This window comes from Phalacrocorax aristotelis, chromosome 2 (genome assembly GCF_949628215.1).
Source record: "Phalacrocorax aristotelis chromosome 2, bGulAri2.1, whole genome shotgun sequence".
NCBI lineage: Eukaryota > Metazoa > Chordata > Aves > Suliformes > Phalacrocoracidae > Phalacrocorax > Phalacrocorax aristotelis.
The window spans coordinates 50,922,642-50,940,760 of NC_134277.1; the positions used below are offsets into that span (position 1 = coordinate 50,922,642).

At 35.5% G+C, this 18,119-nt stretch overlaps 1 protein-coding gene across 23 annotated transcripts in view; it reads right to left on the reverse strand.

Moving 5' to 3' along the window:
* CLASP2 (cytoplasmic linker associated protein 2) overlaps positions 1-18,119 on the reverse strand; it is a 153,989-nt gene that overhangs the window by 25,415 nt on the left and 110,455 nt on the right. For 9 of the 23 annotated variants that reach the window (XM_075083512.1, XM_075083511.1, XM_075083513.1 and 6 more), the window contains 7 exons: positions 15,766-15,936; positions 14,796-14,903; positions 10,592-10,654; positions 9,804-9,910; positions 6,304-6,548; positions 5,587-5,650; positions 553-716 (listed from right to left, as the gene is read on the reverse strand). In XM_075083512.1, the coding sequence (XP_074939613.1) occupies positions 553-716; positions 5,587-5,650; positions 6,304-6,548; positions 9,804-9,910; positions 10,592-10,654; positions 14,796-14,903; positions 15,766-15,936 (922 nt within the window). The remainder of the gene's footprint in view (positions 1-552; positions 717-5,586; positions 5,651-6,303; positions 6,549-9,803; positions 9,911-10,591; positions 10,655-14,795; positions 14,904-15,765; positions 15,937-18,119) is intronic. The other 14 variants (XM_075083520.1, XM_075083517.1, XM_075083519.1 and 11 more) reach the window with 2 other exon arrangements.

An 18,119-nucleotide genomic window follows, 5' to 3' on the forward strand; every position in this document is an offset into this window, starting at 1 on the left:
GCAGAGGCTTAGACCACTTAGACTGTCCTGTACTTCAGAGAATGGAGGATGCGAAGTAGGTCCCAGAGCCCCTCCAACTCTACTTAAAAATCTAGCTTTCATTTGGAAATATAACTGGCCAGGGATGGGCACCTCTCATGGACCCCAAAATCACATAATATCATTTTGGAGCCAGGATATTAGTGAAGTCTGGGAGGACAGGAGGGAAGACAAAACAAATCAATTATTGCTGCAACTCCTTCAAAGCCTGCTGACACTGAGAGATGAATATTGCAACAATATTTTTATACCAAAATACAGAAGTTCAAACGCAAACACTGCAGCACTGAATGCAAGGCAAGACAAACATACATGGCTCAGAGGCACATTTTGCAATCAGATAAGTAGCATCATATTAATTTCCCAGCATTAAGGACTCCGAACTAAGTCATTTAGGATCCAAGATGCTTAAGCAGCAAGGTTTACTGAAGTTTCATGATCTGTTGTTAGCTCTGCATTTTCCCAAGGATCTCACGGCATTTTTTAAAAAATGGTTTTTTAAGAACTCATTACCTTGTGACATCAAGTGCCTTCTGAACTTTTGCTTGTACAGACCCAAGCAAATCAGCACCCATTTTTTTCAACAGCTGTGTTAGCAGTACAAACAGCCAGTCCTGCAGATCTTCTTTATGGACCTGGATAAAGTCCACCAATGTCTCCAAAAACATACTGAACACCTAAAAGGCAGAAGAAGATGGAAAGAGGGTAGGATGGGGCAAAAGAGGAAATGACACTGACGTATGCTGAACTTACAAACAAAGAAGAAAGCAGTAAGGGAATCAGAGGCAGAGAAAGGCAGTGGTTTGCAGCCAAGCAGGAAAAAAAAAAAGGAAAAAAAAGAAATCTGTCTTGCTTTTTCATTGGATTTTGATACGGAAGTACATTGGAAATGTTAGCTGACTTCTGTAGGAGTTTGCCAATTAGGTATTCCATGCAGTTTTGTCAAGAAAAGAAATGCTTACTGTGATGGCTGGCGCAACATCAATTTTTTCAGTAAAACTTAATTTTCTACCCTTTCAAGATTTATCATTATGCTGATTTGACATATTCCTTGAAGACTACAAAAACACTTTCTCTCTAAAACCAAAAAAGATGCTACAATTTTTTAGCCAAATATTTGTTGTATCTGCATTACTAAATACTGCAAAATAATGAAAGCTGGACTATTTCTTTACATAAATATTTGTGGAACAGAACAAGATTCTCCTAGTATTGCAGGTATCCAAAGACAAAATTATTCACCAGAGAAGGGAAAAAACCCACAATACATTTCATAGTGCCTAAAACACAGAAGTACTTTTGTTTTTTCAAAAACACGTTATCCATAGTGTCTTTTCAACAAATAATGTTAAATACAAATAATGTTGAAAAGACTGCATTAAGTAAAAAAAATTAAAACATTATTGTATTTATACTAACCTCAGCACTCAGATCAGGAAGAAGGGCTTTTTGGAGAGAAGGGGTAAAGCAGGGCATGACAAACAGGTAACTTTGTTTAAACAGCCTTTTTAGTATTGCACTAATTTTATGTTTCTTCAAGACTACAATGAAACCAGAATGTATATGCTCTATACCAGCATGGCCCATGGGTTGCTCATTTCTCTGGTAAGAAAAATCGATGTTTGGGCTGAAAATCCTATCTTCACAACTGATATGCACTCCAGCTCCAGCACATAGCTGGGTACAGAAGGACAAGTATTGCTATGATGCAAAGAGGGTTGGAGAGATACTGCCTCCTGACTATTTATGACATGGGTACAAGGTTGGAAGTAGCTGCTGCAGAGGAAAGGCTGGAACCCCGCATCCTCCTGCAGCCGACCTGGCTTGTCATAATGCCAAATTCTGCAGCTGTTTGTGAGAGTGGATGATCCTAAACTGTGATCGTACCTGAAGTGGCTACAGAAACTAGTCCATGGAAGTAGGCTTTCTTCCACAGCACTGATCAAGTATGGAGGACTTGGCTCATGCTGCTGCATGCCTTCATCGCTGAGGAAATTCGATCTCTTTTCACGTTGATAATCAAGCCAAGGTAAGCAATCTCACACCATAAAGTTAAAAAATCCATACAGATATCTTTAAAAACGCCTCAAAACTTACAGTAGAAGTAAAAAAATAAATTCAGATTCTTTTGGGATCTAATAACGACCAGGGAGAATTTTTTAACAGACATCTTAAATACTGAAAAGCTGTGTTAGAAACAGAAGAATACAAACCTACTCAACATCAAGCCCATCAGGATGAGTTATTTTAATTAACTTCTGTTTTGGGGCAAACTACATTGAAAACTGGGGAAAAAAATTTGCTAACTCCTGCTATCTTTCCAGATTCATATTCAAGTCTGAGGTTTAAAAATTACCCTCCCAGTAGTGGGAATTAATTTTCCTGTTTGGGACTGGAATTAAGGTCTTCTGTATTTGGCTGAACTGAAACAATATACCATTTTGTGGATGCACAAGTAGCGGGCACAATTATAAGACCTAGGAAAAACAAACCAAAAAATACTTTCTGTATTGTAATATGACAGTCTTTGGCTTCCACAGGCCTAAAATAAGGGGAAAACATAATGGACTTAGGCAAATAACAAAAAACTTTCTGGTGCTATAAATATTACACTAGGGGTCTTACAGTTGTATTTAAAACCTTCAAATTAAACTACACAGCTCAGCAGAATTTTAAAACTGTACCTGTTTCTTTGAGTTTGCAGACACTGACATACACATCTTTTTCATTAAAATGTGCAAGTTGAACAAACTGGTTACGACCTCTTATTTGATGGAGTAATGTGGACTTCTTATGACACTTTAAACATGTGAAGTGGTTTAAATTGAAATCATTATGACGTGAATTATGGATCACTATGGCAAAAGTAGTCTAAAGATCCTGTGCCAATTCTGTTTTCAAGCTTTGTTTCCATTTTTATAATGTAAATTAACATTCTGAAATCAAGCATCTAAAGTTGAAGTTTTGAATAATTTGATAGTGGAAAAAACAAACAGATATGAAAATAACTCTAAGTGATCTACCTCTAAAGTGAATTATTTCAGATGTGCCAACCACCACAATACAAAGCAGGAATGCATAACCAAACAATGTCAGTTAATTAGTAGATAAAGCACATCTCGAAACTTTACCACACAGTCTACATAATTGTATATAGCATTTTATGATTGCAAAAGGCTTGACACTGCATGAACTCTTTGGGGAAGAAAAATAGAGAAAAAGGGTTAATTGCACATTCATGCAAGTAAGGTTAGGCTTCCAACAAATATTGAACCAACTTACTCTCTAAAGAGAGTTCCAACACAGGGGACAGCATGCAAAACGAAACAAAAACAAAACAAAACAAAACAACAAAAAGGGGAAAAAGATAAAAACACACAAATTAGTGGCCATCAATACAAAGTTCCTGTATGGAATATAAAACAAAATAAAACAAAAAAAGGTTTTTCAAAACTTTTATGATAAATTTAGTCATTTTTGGGGGGATACCCTATGTATTTTACAAGTAAGCACTTGGTATGTCCTTCAAATCATGCTATTATTTTCTCCTCCAAATGATATTATTACTCTCTTTTTCTAAGCAATTCCCTACATCCCTCTATTATGTTAAAAGTAAACCTTTACAAAAAACACAAAACAAAACAACCAACAAAAGCGATGACAGAATAATTCCTACAGACATTTGACAAAGTCTAAGATGAGAATTGTGTAGCCACATGCGTGTGTGAAAAAATTCACAGCTCATGAACTCTTAATACTTAAAGGATCCTCCTGATAATATATTGGTAACTATTCATAGTTTTGCAACACCAAAAGCAGGCAAGGTTTCAGAACTGGAACAGGTGTACCACATGTGTTAATAACACAGGCCAAATTTTCAAAATCAAAGCAACACTCATGTCAGAAAGCCCAGAAAACAACACACCCCCATCAACTAGAATAATTTCGTGTAACATTCCTAAAAACTTAATGAAAAGATAAAATACTCTTCTCACACATACAACTAAGTTTTGGAACATTTTTATTATCCTTCCCTGGCTCCATCATCACAAAAAAAGTCTCCAGGGTAGTTCTGACATATGCATAGCTGCTATATTAATCAACACAAGAGCAAGCAAAATTACACCAAGCTGCTATTCAAAATTTTGTCATTACTTCATTTAAAAATCAGTAACTTTTCACCATTTAACTTTCTTTCCTCTCCTCTGACTTAACTGTTCTTTTTCTGGAATGTTTTCTTCACTATCTCTTTAACAGCTTGGCTTTAATCTTTTCTGGATTTCTGCAGTATGTGAGCAACTTTATTATCATGTTGCAGTGTGCGATGCAAGTTTCTTCCAAAATACATGGTGTCGCAGAGAGCAGCTAGGCACTTTTTCCAGCAGGAAAAATAAGGAGGACACATGAACACTAAGGTAACCTGTCAAGACTTCTCATCACTCTGAATTTATTTTTCCATTGCAGCAATAAGGAAGGCTTAAAAATGTTAACTGTATTGCATAACCAAAAGTAGTTTTTCAGAACTCTGCTGGGAAAAGCCAATACATCTGAAATACCTAATTTGCTCTGAATTTTTCTGGGCTGTCATTTTATCAGTTCTGAAATACGGACACAAAGTGGGGCATGTTATACTCAAAAGGTAAGGTTTCTTCCAAACAAGCCCATAATTCAAAACAAAATAGGAAGTTACATGTTTTTTACATGATACAGTTATAACTTTCTTCAGCTCGTTATTTAACCTGCAGTCCTTTCTCTATGGGAAATTACAGCACATATGAAGCTGTACTAGTAACCCACCTCCCACAAAACATGTAAAAAGTGAAATAACTCAGTTAAAAGGATTTTAACGGTCTTAGAAAACAGAAGGATTATTCCCCTTGTTACATCACCCATAGTGGGTCTTCACCTAGGTAAAAGTGAATAAAACATTGCATTTTCTTTTATACCAAAATATAGTATTCACCTACTTATTAAATAATAAGAAAGACGTAAAGATTATTAAAAATTATTCAACATTATTCAAAATTATTCAACTCAACTGCCAGCCCTGTCTATAAAGTTAGAGGAAGACATCATAAGATAATACAAAATGCCCTGGAAAATAAGTAAGTACACATTTGGTATAGTTAATCAGACTCATTCTGTACAATTTAGTCAAATCACTGTCTATACAATTGAAATTATGCACAAGAACCATTTGTTTCTAATTGAGAGAAAACCTTTACTCATGTTGAAGTAGCCTCTGAAACAACATGACTTCTTAAAAATACTTACAAATTCTGAGCACAAACTGTTAGACTACTTCAACGCAGTTTAGATGGAACTAACCTTTACTTTATTTCAATTATCCTGCGAAAAATGTGGAACATCATCTTGTTCAAAAATGCAAATTAAATGAACTGAAATCTGACACTGTTAACTGCTCATAGAATACAGTTTGTGAAATTTTTACATGTGCAAATACCGCTGAGATATTTTACTGCCACTGGCTTTCTATGAATATATATTATCAAAAGTTTACTGCAAGTAAGAAAAGCCTAAACATACCTTACTGTGAGGATCAGCAAACATTCTTGTGAAGATTTCACACAACCTTTTCAACTCAACACGACTGTCAAAGTGACAACAATGCATTAGTCAACTCCCCTACTAGTATTACCAGAACACTGACGCAGAGCAATCAGTGAAATCAGCTGCAAATATTGAAACAAATAATCTAGTAAACAAAGTAGAAAAAAGCATTTTATTTAAGATATCGATAAAAATGTAATGGATTCATTTAAAATGACACTTTCAACCTAAATGCCTCTTTAAACTAATTCATATATGAAACCATTCCTGACTATTTAAAGAGAGCAGATAATGAAAAGGGTATTCTTAGTAGTTAGCAGTAAACAGTTTCTTCTGAATAAATACCCAATAAATAAAAATAATAATTTTAAACATTATAAGATAAAGAAAAATAAAGGCCTTCCATTAATACTAGATACAAGCACTTTAGGCATCTTTTGTATTGCAAGAATTATCTTAATTTTAAATTGTTTCTTAAACTGAGCTTTTAAAACAGATTCTATACACTGGTAGGCAGAAGTGACAATATAGCTTCCTCATTCCTTCCCCATCCATCTTGCTCCTACAGACACACACCCTGCTTTACCTCTCCCCAACTTTCTGTATTCTTTAGAATATTAGCCTCCTTTGCTACTTCCCTTGCCTCACTTCAACTCTGAAATAAAGTGTTTTTCTGTTAACATGTCATCTTACCTTAAAGTTCTCTGGTTCTTTAGTAGGTTTTGCAGGCCTAGAAGGCCTTCTTTTCTCTCTGACCAGTTGGAGCTGGCACAGCGATTTAGGACTTCTGCCACATCTTCTGTCTGTCTCATATACGTTGGTATGCTTCCATTTCTAGAGCTATAGGACCTTTCTGAACAGGCACTTGATGCATCACTGTTGGCATCATCATCTGAGTACATCCCATAGGACTCGTATCTTCTTCGCACAGGCTTCTTCTGTTGTACAGAAACACCCCACATTAGTACTGATTTTCAAAGAGACAGCATACATATCCATTATCGGTAGAAAGACCAACAGGTCAAATAATTGCTGTGACCCCTACTCCCTGCAGTCATAAATGGCTCTAACTGTTCAACAGGTGAAACTTAGTTAATGAAAATATTTTAAAGTATGGCTTGCATAGTATTCCAAACATAAAAGCAAAGCAAATGCAGAGGAAACAAATATTTGATGAAACATTCAACTTAAAGTTTACTTGTAAAAATTCATAAAATTGCACTACAGGGTGACATAAGATTCTATTGAAAGTTAGGTACTTCACTTAATTTTATGTATGTTACAGAACATAAGTATCAGGTCTAAACCCACATATGCTGTCATTTTAACTTACTTGGTATAAAGCATGTTAATAGCAAAATATTGAACTATCGAAGAAGGAAAATAGTGTTCTATACCTTAGTCCGTATGTCTCCTAAGAGCTGTTAGCAGTAAATTATTGAAAAGAAACAGAAATTGAGAACAGGAAGGTAAGGCATAGCAGCATTGTGACTATTAAAACTACCTGCCACTGGAAAACATATAGTCTTACTGTAAATTTTGTTCTCAGCTCTCTGTATCTGATTAGCATGTCATGCATCGCCAAGTAGTAGTTTGCCAAGCTTCCTTTTCCAGGGAAATACTCCATATCATCTGCTGGTCAGTCACAAAGACTTCTCTGTCAACATCTTTGTGTCTTATGGACTGATACTTGAGTATAAAGGCTTAACACAATGCAGTCAATTGCTATCTAAGTATGAAATCTTCATTTAAACTTTATTTTCCCATCAAATTCTCCATCTCTCTGTTTAACTTCACATCAATATCTAAATTGCAACAGTTGTCATTGCAACAATTACTGGAGCAGTAAATGTCCTACAAAAAATTAATTACATAATGCAAAATCCCAAATCCCCTAAAAACAAAACCAAGCCAACAAAACAAAACAACATGCCAAAGGCCACAGGGAAAAAAATACACTATTTATCCCAAAAGAACCCACACCCCTGGCAAAATAGTTCTGCCATTCAAATTTTGGAGTTGAAGCCATTAGTTAAGATTTCACTTTCATTACACAGTCAAAGAAGCAGTAGTGTGACTGTTTTCCCCCTAATTACTATGGCCGTTTGCACAGGATTCTCATTTTTGACTGCAGAATAACAAAGGATATTGCAATACAAACTAGTCAATACATCATGTAACAGGCAAGCTTACTGTCAACAGAACAAGCGTACATAAGAGAAAAAAGGAAAGGGAAAAAAAATCACAAAGATGATAATTTTTGCAAAGGCTCATCATGAGTAAAAACAAAATTTTTGTAAAGAAATAGATCTGAAATGCCAAGGACTGTGCTAAAGTGAAAGGTATAAAAATATGTAAAGATGACCGTATTGCTGCATTTCACGCATCTTCTATTCAACCAGATCTCAGCCGGAAGACTGATACACCTTTGGCTTGAGCAGTATTATAACTGGCCAAGTATTTTTCATACCATCAAAATACTACTACAACCCAGAACGTTTTTTATTTTTATAATATATGTGTCAGGACTCCACATTCTAGCATTTAAAAACACTGTTCTGAGAAGAAGGATGTTCATAACCAAATCTCCATCTAAATGGAGCCATTTATACAGGACAACCTGTACATTTAGAGCATGACAAGCAACCAGGCGTGCAAATACTACAATAGTAAAATGTTGCTGTTCTTGATCTCTCTTTGTAATGACAGATGCTAGCTAAAATGTACAAACTCACTTTCCTCCAACATTTCTAGAAGAGTCATCCTATTTTGGATTCAGGTAATGCAAACCAGTTTCTATTAACAAACTATTACTACAACAAAGCAGGACACATTCAAGGCTTAGGAGTAGTCATTGGAAGCATGAGCTTCTCCTCAGTTTATATTCTTACTACATACTTTGCCCGGCTAAATTTGAATAAGCTATGAAGCTGCTAAAAGTACTAAAGATACTCCTTATGTTGCACCAGTGCGGATTAATCTATAGCACAGGCTTTCAAATTATAGCCAGAAACTTTTCATGTTCCATGGACTGTTTTGCTATTGTTCCCTATTCCAAAATCCAGACCAACTTCCAGTTTACTAACTACCATTCCCCAGGAACGTCAAAAAGTTTTTGCAAGTTTACAATATCAGAGGGGAGAAAAAAACCACTCAATCTCACCATGACCTCTGACGCAAGATATCATGATCTCTATGCCAGTGAAGGCACACGAATTTTAAACTAATGTGCCAAGAGGTCATTATTAAGCAAGAAATCACTAAATTGCCAGACTGAGAAGATGATAGAGATCTTCAGATTTTTCCTCTGGAATTTTGTTTCTCTCTATCCAGTCATATCTAGCTATATAATTGAACTTTTCAGAGTCTAATTTGTAGTTTTTTACTAACGTTCCCAATAATCTTTTTGTTAAATCGGACTAATTACAAATTCCTTAAAGCATTCTGGTAACTAGGTAATGGGTACTTACAAATATTTAATCATGTGCAAATAATATACAATACCTGATAAAAATGTATCTGACTCATCGCATCAGTATTTTAAATTAATTGAAGATTTCCGCTTGCTGATGTATATGTCCGAATAGCGAAATATATCATGAGTTCTGTTTGACTAACTGGGGCAGGGAGGCAGACAGGCCAAACCCACCCTTTTGAAGAACAGTAAAGGTTAAGAGAGAGAATGGCATAACCAGTTTTAAATTCAGAGTAAGATTTTGAAAACAAAAGAAACCAAAAACTAAACTTATGAAATGCTGCCTGCCACCAGTTCCCCTTTTCAGCATCAATCTCACATGTTGTCAGAGAGACCAACTTTAAATGGAACCCAGGCTTATGATAAGCCGAGCGCTTTAGCTGTCATTAACAGCTAACAGACAAACCTTCAACCTACCCAGAAGTTTGTCTGGCTGTTGTGGGAAACTGCTGGTTAGTGCTACCTGCTCAAGAGGCTCTTTGGGCCACTCCAGCAGAACAGCCCAAGACTATTTCCTGTCTGTCATGGGAAAAAGTAAATTTCTCAAGACACTTGTGTAGGGAACAAAAATTCCAGTACTTTGCAGCTCTAGCAATTTAGTTTCTCTTTTTTCCCCACCTACAAGCCAATAAAATAATGAACAAGTTCTTTTGCATTCTTTAATGTATAGGTACCAAACATTTTAAGAGTCTGTCCTACACAAGTCTGAGATTCTTACCAAAGCATCTGCTACTGCCTCTTCCACGTCAGAACCTGTGTTCAGAACTCGCATAGCACTAACTGATGACGACAATCTACTCGACTGACTAATTCCAAAGCCGGTACCTGTTACAACAACAAAAATGAATATTAAGAATTCAGTCAGAATAGCAACATGGGACACTAATACCACACTCACTTTGAAAAACCCAAGCAGAAGAAAAGCATTTGCTTAACTTTTCTAATAAATTATGTAGTAGCTAAAATACTGGTTATTTTCATTCTGAAGTCTTTAGTAGTACAGCGAAAAGTAAGAAATGAAGTAAAAAAAAAAACCAGTGTCTCATATGAACATTCTATTCCAATATCACAGAGAAAAAAACTCCACAAAACAATGGTTTTGACTGAACCAACCTTTTTTTTAAAAAGGTCTTCTTCATTTTGGGTTTTTGTTTTCATATAAAGAAAGCAAATACAATAGGAAGGCTATTGAGAGTGCTGTTTAGAAAACTACATGCATAAAGAATGCTCTACAAATACTGAAAAGCAAAAAACTAAAAGAAGTTCTTCTGCAAGTAAAAATAAAATGATTGTTGTTAACGAAGAGAAGGATTAATACTTGAGGGTGGGGGTGGAGACGAAATCTATCAACATAAACACATCTATCTGGATTATTAAAACGACAAAACTCAAATGAATATAAATTATGCTTTTTAAAACTGAACTATGAGAATAACCAAATGGGTGGGGGGAAAAAAAAATCCAGGATGACTGCACAGATGACAGCAAAGTGTACTCATCCTTCACCTGTAGCCCCATAAACATCAGGAGTGTAGAGGGCACCAGTGGATCTGGAGTGATGTCTGGAAGCTGCAATAACAGGATCATATAAACCCTACCTATTACCATGGAATCAAAGTGCTGCAACAGTTGCTTAGATGAACAAGAGAATATTTATCAAAAAGATTCAGCTTCAGCACAAGAACAGAGTATTACACAGAAGGAAAAAGCTTCAGAGAAGTTCTTTGATTATATAGAATATGATTATATAGAATTATATAGGTTTATGTACACTGGACATTTCATGCTTTTCTTTTTAATTTAAAAGATTAAGAGCAGATTAAAAGCAAGTATGTTTAAATTCAAAGAAGAAAAAAATGCATAGACACACAGACGTACACACACACACAAGCAGAATCCTCAAAAATACCTAAGAAGTTTCATTGATACTGATCTTCCATTGTAATTAACTCAATTCTAGGCACTCAAGTCAGAGCCAGAGCTCATACCAAACATTATCTGCAAAAAGTGACTCCTGCATGAACTTACTGTGTTAGCAGCTGACAATTTGTACAAACTTGATTTCTTGCCTATGTGCAGGTAAGTCAACCTCAATTAAAACTCACCACTGTGTAGATGAAAGTTCAAATTATTCAATTTTAATTAGAAGTTTAAAATAATTTAATGCAATTAAGAGTTCACATTTTTATAATTTTCTTTAAATAAAATGTGGAACTGAAATATTTATGTTAGTTACTATAGCTCATTAAGATTCCCTAAAGTTATGGAAAGTGGGAACCAAAGTTAAGGACTTTTGCATAAAACTGAGCACCCTCCTCCTTCTGGCACTTGTAAAAAACTGGTCTTCTAGAGATTCTAAAGAAGTTAACTCACCATTGTGAATATTTTGTTTCTTAAATCAAGTCATTTTAAATTCAATGTGGTTTTAAACAAGTCATGTTCTTTCTTCAGTTCACTTAAGTTAGAATTTTACAGCCATGTAAATGAAACTGGTTTTGACAATTTTAGCTTGAATTCAGATGTCCACCCGCAGTGACAGAAACCCCAGATATAATCTTATGATTTAATAATTAACTATAAATGCAAATATTTTACACCATTTGGATACATAAAGCAGTATAAATAGAAACCAGGAATCAAATGAATCATCCTTTACTCTGATTAACATAGACAATTTCAGAGACTGACCTGAATCAAATAACCCTGACAGGGATGAAATCACATTTGGGAAAGCACGCAGCTTAACCTGAGCGAAATCCAAAATGATCCTAAATCCTGTAGAGGTACTGGCAACAACACTGTTTTTTTACACATAAAGTTCTCTACTCCTTACAAAAGGCAGAGCAGGTATTTTATTTCAAACTAAATCTGCATGAAGCTGTTTAGCTAGGGTATTTTATTATGCAAATAATACTTTCTGGAATATTTGGTTCTTTAAAAGTGTGTTTTCAGCATGGGAAAGGGAGACAGGACAGAGGATGTCAAAACATAGGCATCAAGGCTGATAGAGCTTTAAATACAAGCAATAACAGGATAAACCTTTCTATTGCTTTCCATCAACAAGCCCAGGAAATTCAAGGTACAATTAAAAATTCAAACTATAGGCATGTAATTCAAGATGATCCTGCCCCCATATACATTTGAAATATGCTGGACAAGTCTTTAGACAGTGAAAGGAAGCACTACACTGGATCAAGCCTCCTTCACTTCAAAGTATATTTTCACAATATTCTTTGTACCCCTCAAATTGCAGAAATTGTGCAAGTATTTACTTCTGTTTAATTTTTTAAAAGATCAATCAAAATAAGATTTTAAATAGACTCAAAATACAATTTCTTAGCTACACTATCAAAGTTACACTAGTCTGTCATTTAATACTAACTATATGAACAGAAAAATAGGCACTTCCATATAAATTACATATCACTTGCTTCTCAGAGTGGCTCTTATCTCTCAGTTTATAATCTTATATTGAGATGTGAGATTAAACACTTCATACCAATGTATACAGAGAAGCAATTACGGAGCATTTGGGTCATTTTATGCCCCAAAGGGCTTAGCATTTGTAAGCAAAAATTTCTGTGCTGAGAATCAGATGCAATACAAATTCCACTCATCCCTCCAACCCCATGTAAAACTGTTTCTAGCTACACCCACAGAGCTGAATCTGCCTTATTTAATCTTCCACTTGTACTGAAAAATACTAAATTTTATGTTTTTGATAGAAGTTAACAGCATCCCAAAAGACAAAACTGGTGCAACAAAATACTGAATGACATTCGGAACCATTTCAGTAAGAAGTCATACTAGAAGGAATTGTCATTCATTTCAGGTATAGCTGCTGCCTTTTTTTTTAAACAGCACTGGATTCCTATACACACTACTTTGCATTCTCTGTGCTATCAGACAATTCAAATCTATTGTATCTGTGTAAGTACTTGTTTTGACATCTGAACACAAAAACTAAACTCCATCAGTGAAACCTCAAGTAGCATCCATCCCAATGAACCACCTTACAGTATTAGCTTAATACAGATTTCTTAAGATAACAGGCATTTGACCAAATATAAATGTAAATCATATCTTGCATGCATGCAATCAAAGTTAAGCTGTAAGGCAGCAAAAGCAGCACAAAAATATCTGGAAAATGCCCCCATTTTTAAAAGAAAAGAAGATACGCGTGTACAACAACACAGTCTGCCAGCTGTGTTTTAGTAAAAGAAGTTCATTAATGGATCCCGCAGAGTATCTGCTTTTAATTTCATTTCCCAATTACATAGCATTTGGGCAAATTAGCATTAGTTATTGAAACAGCTTTCATTCAAGTCATCTGTACTTTTTTCATAAAGCCATGGCTGACAGAAAGCATACTGCCCTAACAGACCACAATAGACCTCAAATGCTAATTAGGAGTTCAGTTGGGTACCTCAATTTGAGATAGCAACCAGAGACTCACTATTTTCAGTCTGTGTTTAAGAGCTAGTATTACAAAGCCGTTAACTGTAAGCTACAGCTGAACAACGAAAAGGGGGATGCATGCTAAAGACTAACTCAAAGATAACACCAAGAAAGACCAGTTTCAGATACAATCTTACAGAGACAGTTTTGTATTACCAAGCAATAAAAACAAACACCAACATGTAAAAAGACTTTTACCAAAATTTACTACACGAGCTTCATAGTAACCTTGAAAAGAATAAATGGAGTTGAGATGGAGATGAGTAGCTTCCCTAATCCTTTGCCAACAGCATGTTAAAATAATTATAAACTAATGTTCCTATGCCTTATTGACATTTCAGACACAGACAACAGCTTGACAATCTTGCAAAATCTTTTCAGTGTCAGGCCAATAAGCTTGAATACGAAGTGAAAACAAAACTTTTGCTTATAGCAGCTCTGGGAATGAGGCCTGAATGTGGCTATGCATGTGTGAATGTTGAAGTTTTCAATTCCTCTCTTCTCCCCTATGTAACAAGGGCTGCTACTTCAGTTACTTGCCACTTGTTCTAGACAGATTAAAAATAAACTTCAGAACTGTAATTCGGTTAATCTACTTGGATAAGGACTTCGCTACTTGCCCTGTTCATTTTTAGAAAATGGAAAGCAACCTCAGAATACAGTTCTGCTTCAGTAGATTGATCCCTTATCTGCAACATCACATTTACTTGCTTTAATAGCAAAAAGTTAATTTTTTTTTTCATGTAATACAGAGATGACAGTATAGCTAAGGAGACATAAAATGAAATGTATTTTATTCTTACACACCAAAATGATTAATTGACTAGGGAGCAAGTTTGAATACTAGCAGATCCTAGCTGTTGATGCAGGAAGTGAGAAACACAGTGAAAAACAGGTTATCTAACTGCACCCAAACAATGAGTGCTGTAATAAAGAGAAACACACAATTTCTGAGAACTTTCCAAAAGCAGGATTGCCCTTTCAAAGAAGAAGTCCCTAGGTGCTGCATATCACACACCTTTCCAGACTTGGTATTTAACATAAGACTAACACTAGCCATAGCGTTTAGTTTTCAAGTGTGCAACCCATTCACACGTTGGTTGATTCTCCATTGAAGTAAGTGGTGAGTGAGCCAAGGAAGGGAAAATAATGGTGGCTGGCTACAAGCTATATGAAGGAGGCACGGATTCGTTAGGTGCAAATAATGAAGGGCAAAGACAGCCATGCACAACAAGGGGCTCTGAGTACTTACCAAGGGGTGGAAAATTGCGGACAGGGCTTGTGTCCCTGCTACTTTCACGGCTGGCCTCCCGACTGCACCCCTGACTCACACTAGGCCGAGGAATGCGGCTGCCTCGTGCTAGTATGATTCAGGGTACAGACAAACAGCAGCACAGAAGGGAGAAGACATAAGAAAAGTTGCAGTTTTAATGCAATTCTGTTTTGCAGTAAGATCAAAAATGTATTTCTAAGAAAAGACACTGATGATTATGTTGTACTGTAAGTCATGACTGTTTCCACACACTTTCTTGATTGTGCTGGATTACACTAGGCATAGCCAGTGTAACTCTTGAAAAGGACGGAAACAAGAATAAAAACTATGAACAGAGTATTGATTCAGAATTTGTGCTCAAGATCATGTTAATCAACAATAATGCAAATGAAAAAACCCATAGCTTTCTAAAGGAGGAAAATATAAAGTTAATACAGATAAGGTAAAAATCAAAATACCAAAGAACAGCAGCAATGCCATTAAAATCAACTGGTGTTTTTCAATAATATTTTTTGTAATAAAATATAATCAGGTTGTATTGTGAGGTTTAAGAAGTATAACATTAATTTTTGTTTCACAAAAGTATACACATGGACACACACATAAAGAGAAGACACAGAAGTAATGAAGAAAATCTTTTTTAAATGGTATCACTTTCATTCAAGAGATGTGGGTATTTTGGGGGTGGGGATAGGAAGGGAAGAAAAGTGGAACAGAAGGAAGACAGGGAGGTGAGGAAAAGAACAACTGCATTCTGACAGCAAAAACTTAAGGTTTCAGCTTAAGTTTAAGACTGGCTTGTATAGCCTCAGGAAACAGGCACATCTTAGATTTTTATCAATAGGTATTCTAATTTTATCATCCACCTATAACTAAACACAAGCTGTAGATATTCAGCACTTCAAGTAAGAAGGACTACGAAGAAACAGAGTTATTCAGTGAGTCTTACCTACTGACAATCTAGAAGGACTAGCTTCTCTGCTGCATCCCTGACTTCGTGGGATTTTGCTTCGTTTTTGTGCAGTTGCAGGGTTCACTAACACTCTCTGAACTCCTGTGTTCATAGTGGAAAGCGTGGTGGTTGTCAAAACTCTTCCAGGAGACCCAGATCTACTGCCAGCTGAAGGCAAAATGAATAAGTGTAAGTAACAGCATAAAAGATAAACAATGATGGTTATAAAGAAAAAAAAAAGTGCTTAAAGTTAGTAGGAAACTGGTGGTAGATTGAAATGGTCTTGAAAAACTTACAAGGTAAAAATGTAAAATAGAAAACCCTGGTCCAAGTTCTTATAGCACTACATACAAGGTAAATAAATTATCAATGCAAGGAAGCACTCGGCATGGTATTCAGCACTAGCAGTTCTCCAGAAACCATAAAGAATATTTCTAGTCTTCATCAACAGTGTCCCTACCACGAACATTGGTGTGTTTACTTTTTAAGCTACATGGCCTCACTAATCATGCCTTCTATTAAAAAAGAAAGAAAAAGTACTGCTAGAAAGGTAAAGGAAGCAACTTTAACCTAGTGATTTCGTGACTATTCCAGTTCTTCCAGTGCAACCTATGTTATTTTATTATAACATCATCTTCCTAACATCTGAACTCTTCTCCCTTGCTTTTGAAAGCATGGGGTCTTCATTCACTACTTTCTGAGACGTTAAATAAAATGTCTCTGAAGACAATTCAAATATTCATATTCATTTCTGTGGTGGTCACCCCACAAATTCAAAGAAAATCTTCCATTATTTTTCAGCAAGCTAAAAATTGATCAAGACATATTTAAGCAACTTGTATTTTTATTAATCAAAACTGAACATTAGAAAGTGCTATAAATGTTCATTTCAACACACTGTACTTTCTACCAGAAACTAGTCACTGATCCATAATTTTGATATTTCAGTTGCAGAAAAATTAAGTTCTAAGCCCTAACAAAGAATCCATTCTTCTCTAGTTATAACCAATTTATACCACCAGTATATATATTGTTTCCAGCTGCAGAATTCAAGAAGTCTGACCAAATAAAAAGCAAAACATCATTTTAACCAAAGGTTAATTACATACAGATACAAACCCTTCATTAGTCTTTTAAAAATGATCAGGTACTGTATGACCACAGCTATGCTATCAGGTCTATAGAGTTAACATGCAACATCTCAAGTGAGTTTCATGGGTTACTTCTTATGAGGCACATTTAAAAGACACAAGTTGATTAAAGCTTGACTGTATGGGGAAAAAAAACAAAATCCCAACAAAATAAAACATATGCTGGGTGGAAGGGAGAAAACTAAAACAATGTACCATGCATATACTTTCAGATTCATTGTTTGAATTCAAACTTGAAATGATTATTTAGCAAAATCCCTTTTCCAAACTATGGAACTATTCAGCAGAAATTATTAAAAAAACATATTACACAGACTGGGAAAAAAGCATAACTCCTATAGCAAAAAAGGAATAGGCAAATCTATAAAATTGCTGCGGCCTGCAAAAATTAAGAGTTTGGCAGTTTTTCATATCAGGTCATTTCAACTTAGACCCAATATTACTATGCCTTCTTTCCAGTCTCCAATATTTTATCTCTCTTTAAAATCATGAAAAATATTCTAAAAGTGTTCACTGTGCCAGAGACTTTTAGAAGATTTTCTTCAACAGGTCAGAAAGCTGGTAAACTTTCTCTTCTCAGAGTATACAGAAGAAACGCAACCTCTCATTCTAATACGTTATTTATCTTTCTATTGTCTGACATGCAAGGTGTACCACTATACCATAAATAAACCAAATAAGTTTAATATCCTGAAAATATTGTGCTAATAACGGCATCGGCATACTGTTGTCAGTACTACCACCAGTAGAAGATCTAAGTGAACTGAATGATAAAAGAAAGATTGCTAAAACAGTATTCCAGAATGACGAAAACCTCCCATCTCTATTGCCTTCTAAATAAGGATTACATCCAATTAGGTAAGTGCAGCATAATGAAAAAAGCAAGCCAGAATTTCTGCTGAATAGGGTCCTTCAATGAGTTATGTCAAACAGACGGTCAAACAATGATGTATACACAAATTCTGTAGACTCTTACCACCAATGGGGTTAGCAGACTGTGATCCTGAACAAGTGTAAAGGCAGGATTAGGGTAAGGGTTTATAATCCATGAAGAGGGAGGGAGCAGAGCAGATTAAAAAATGGATGGCAAATGGAAATAAGAAAGCTTTAGTCATTTCACACAGGAAAAAAGCCACAAGGGGTTATGCTAAAGCAGTGCTTTCAAGTAGCTTCCACAGTTGAAGAACTAAACTCAGATGC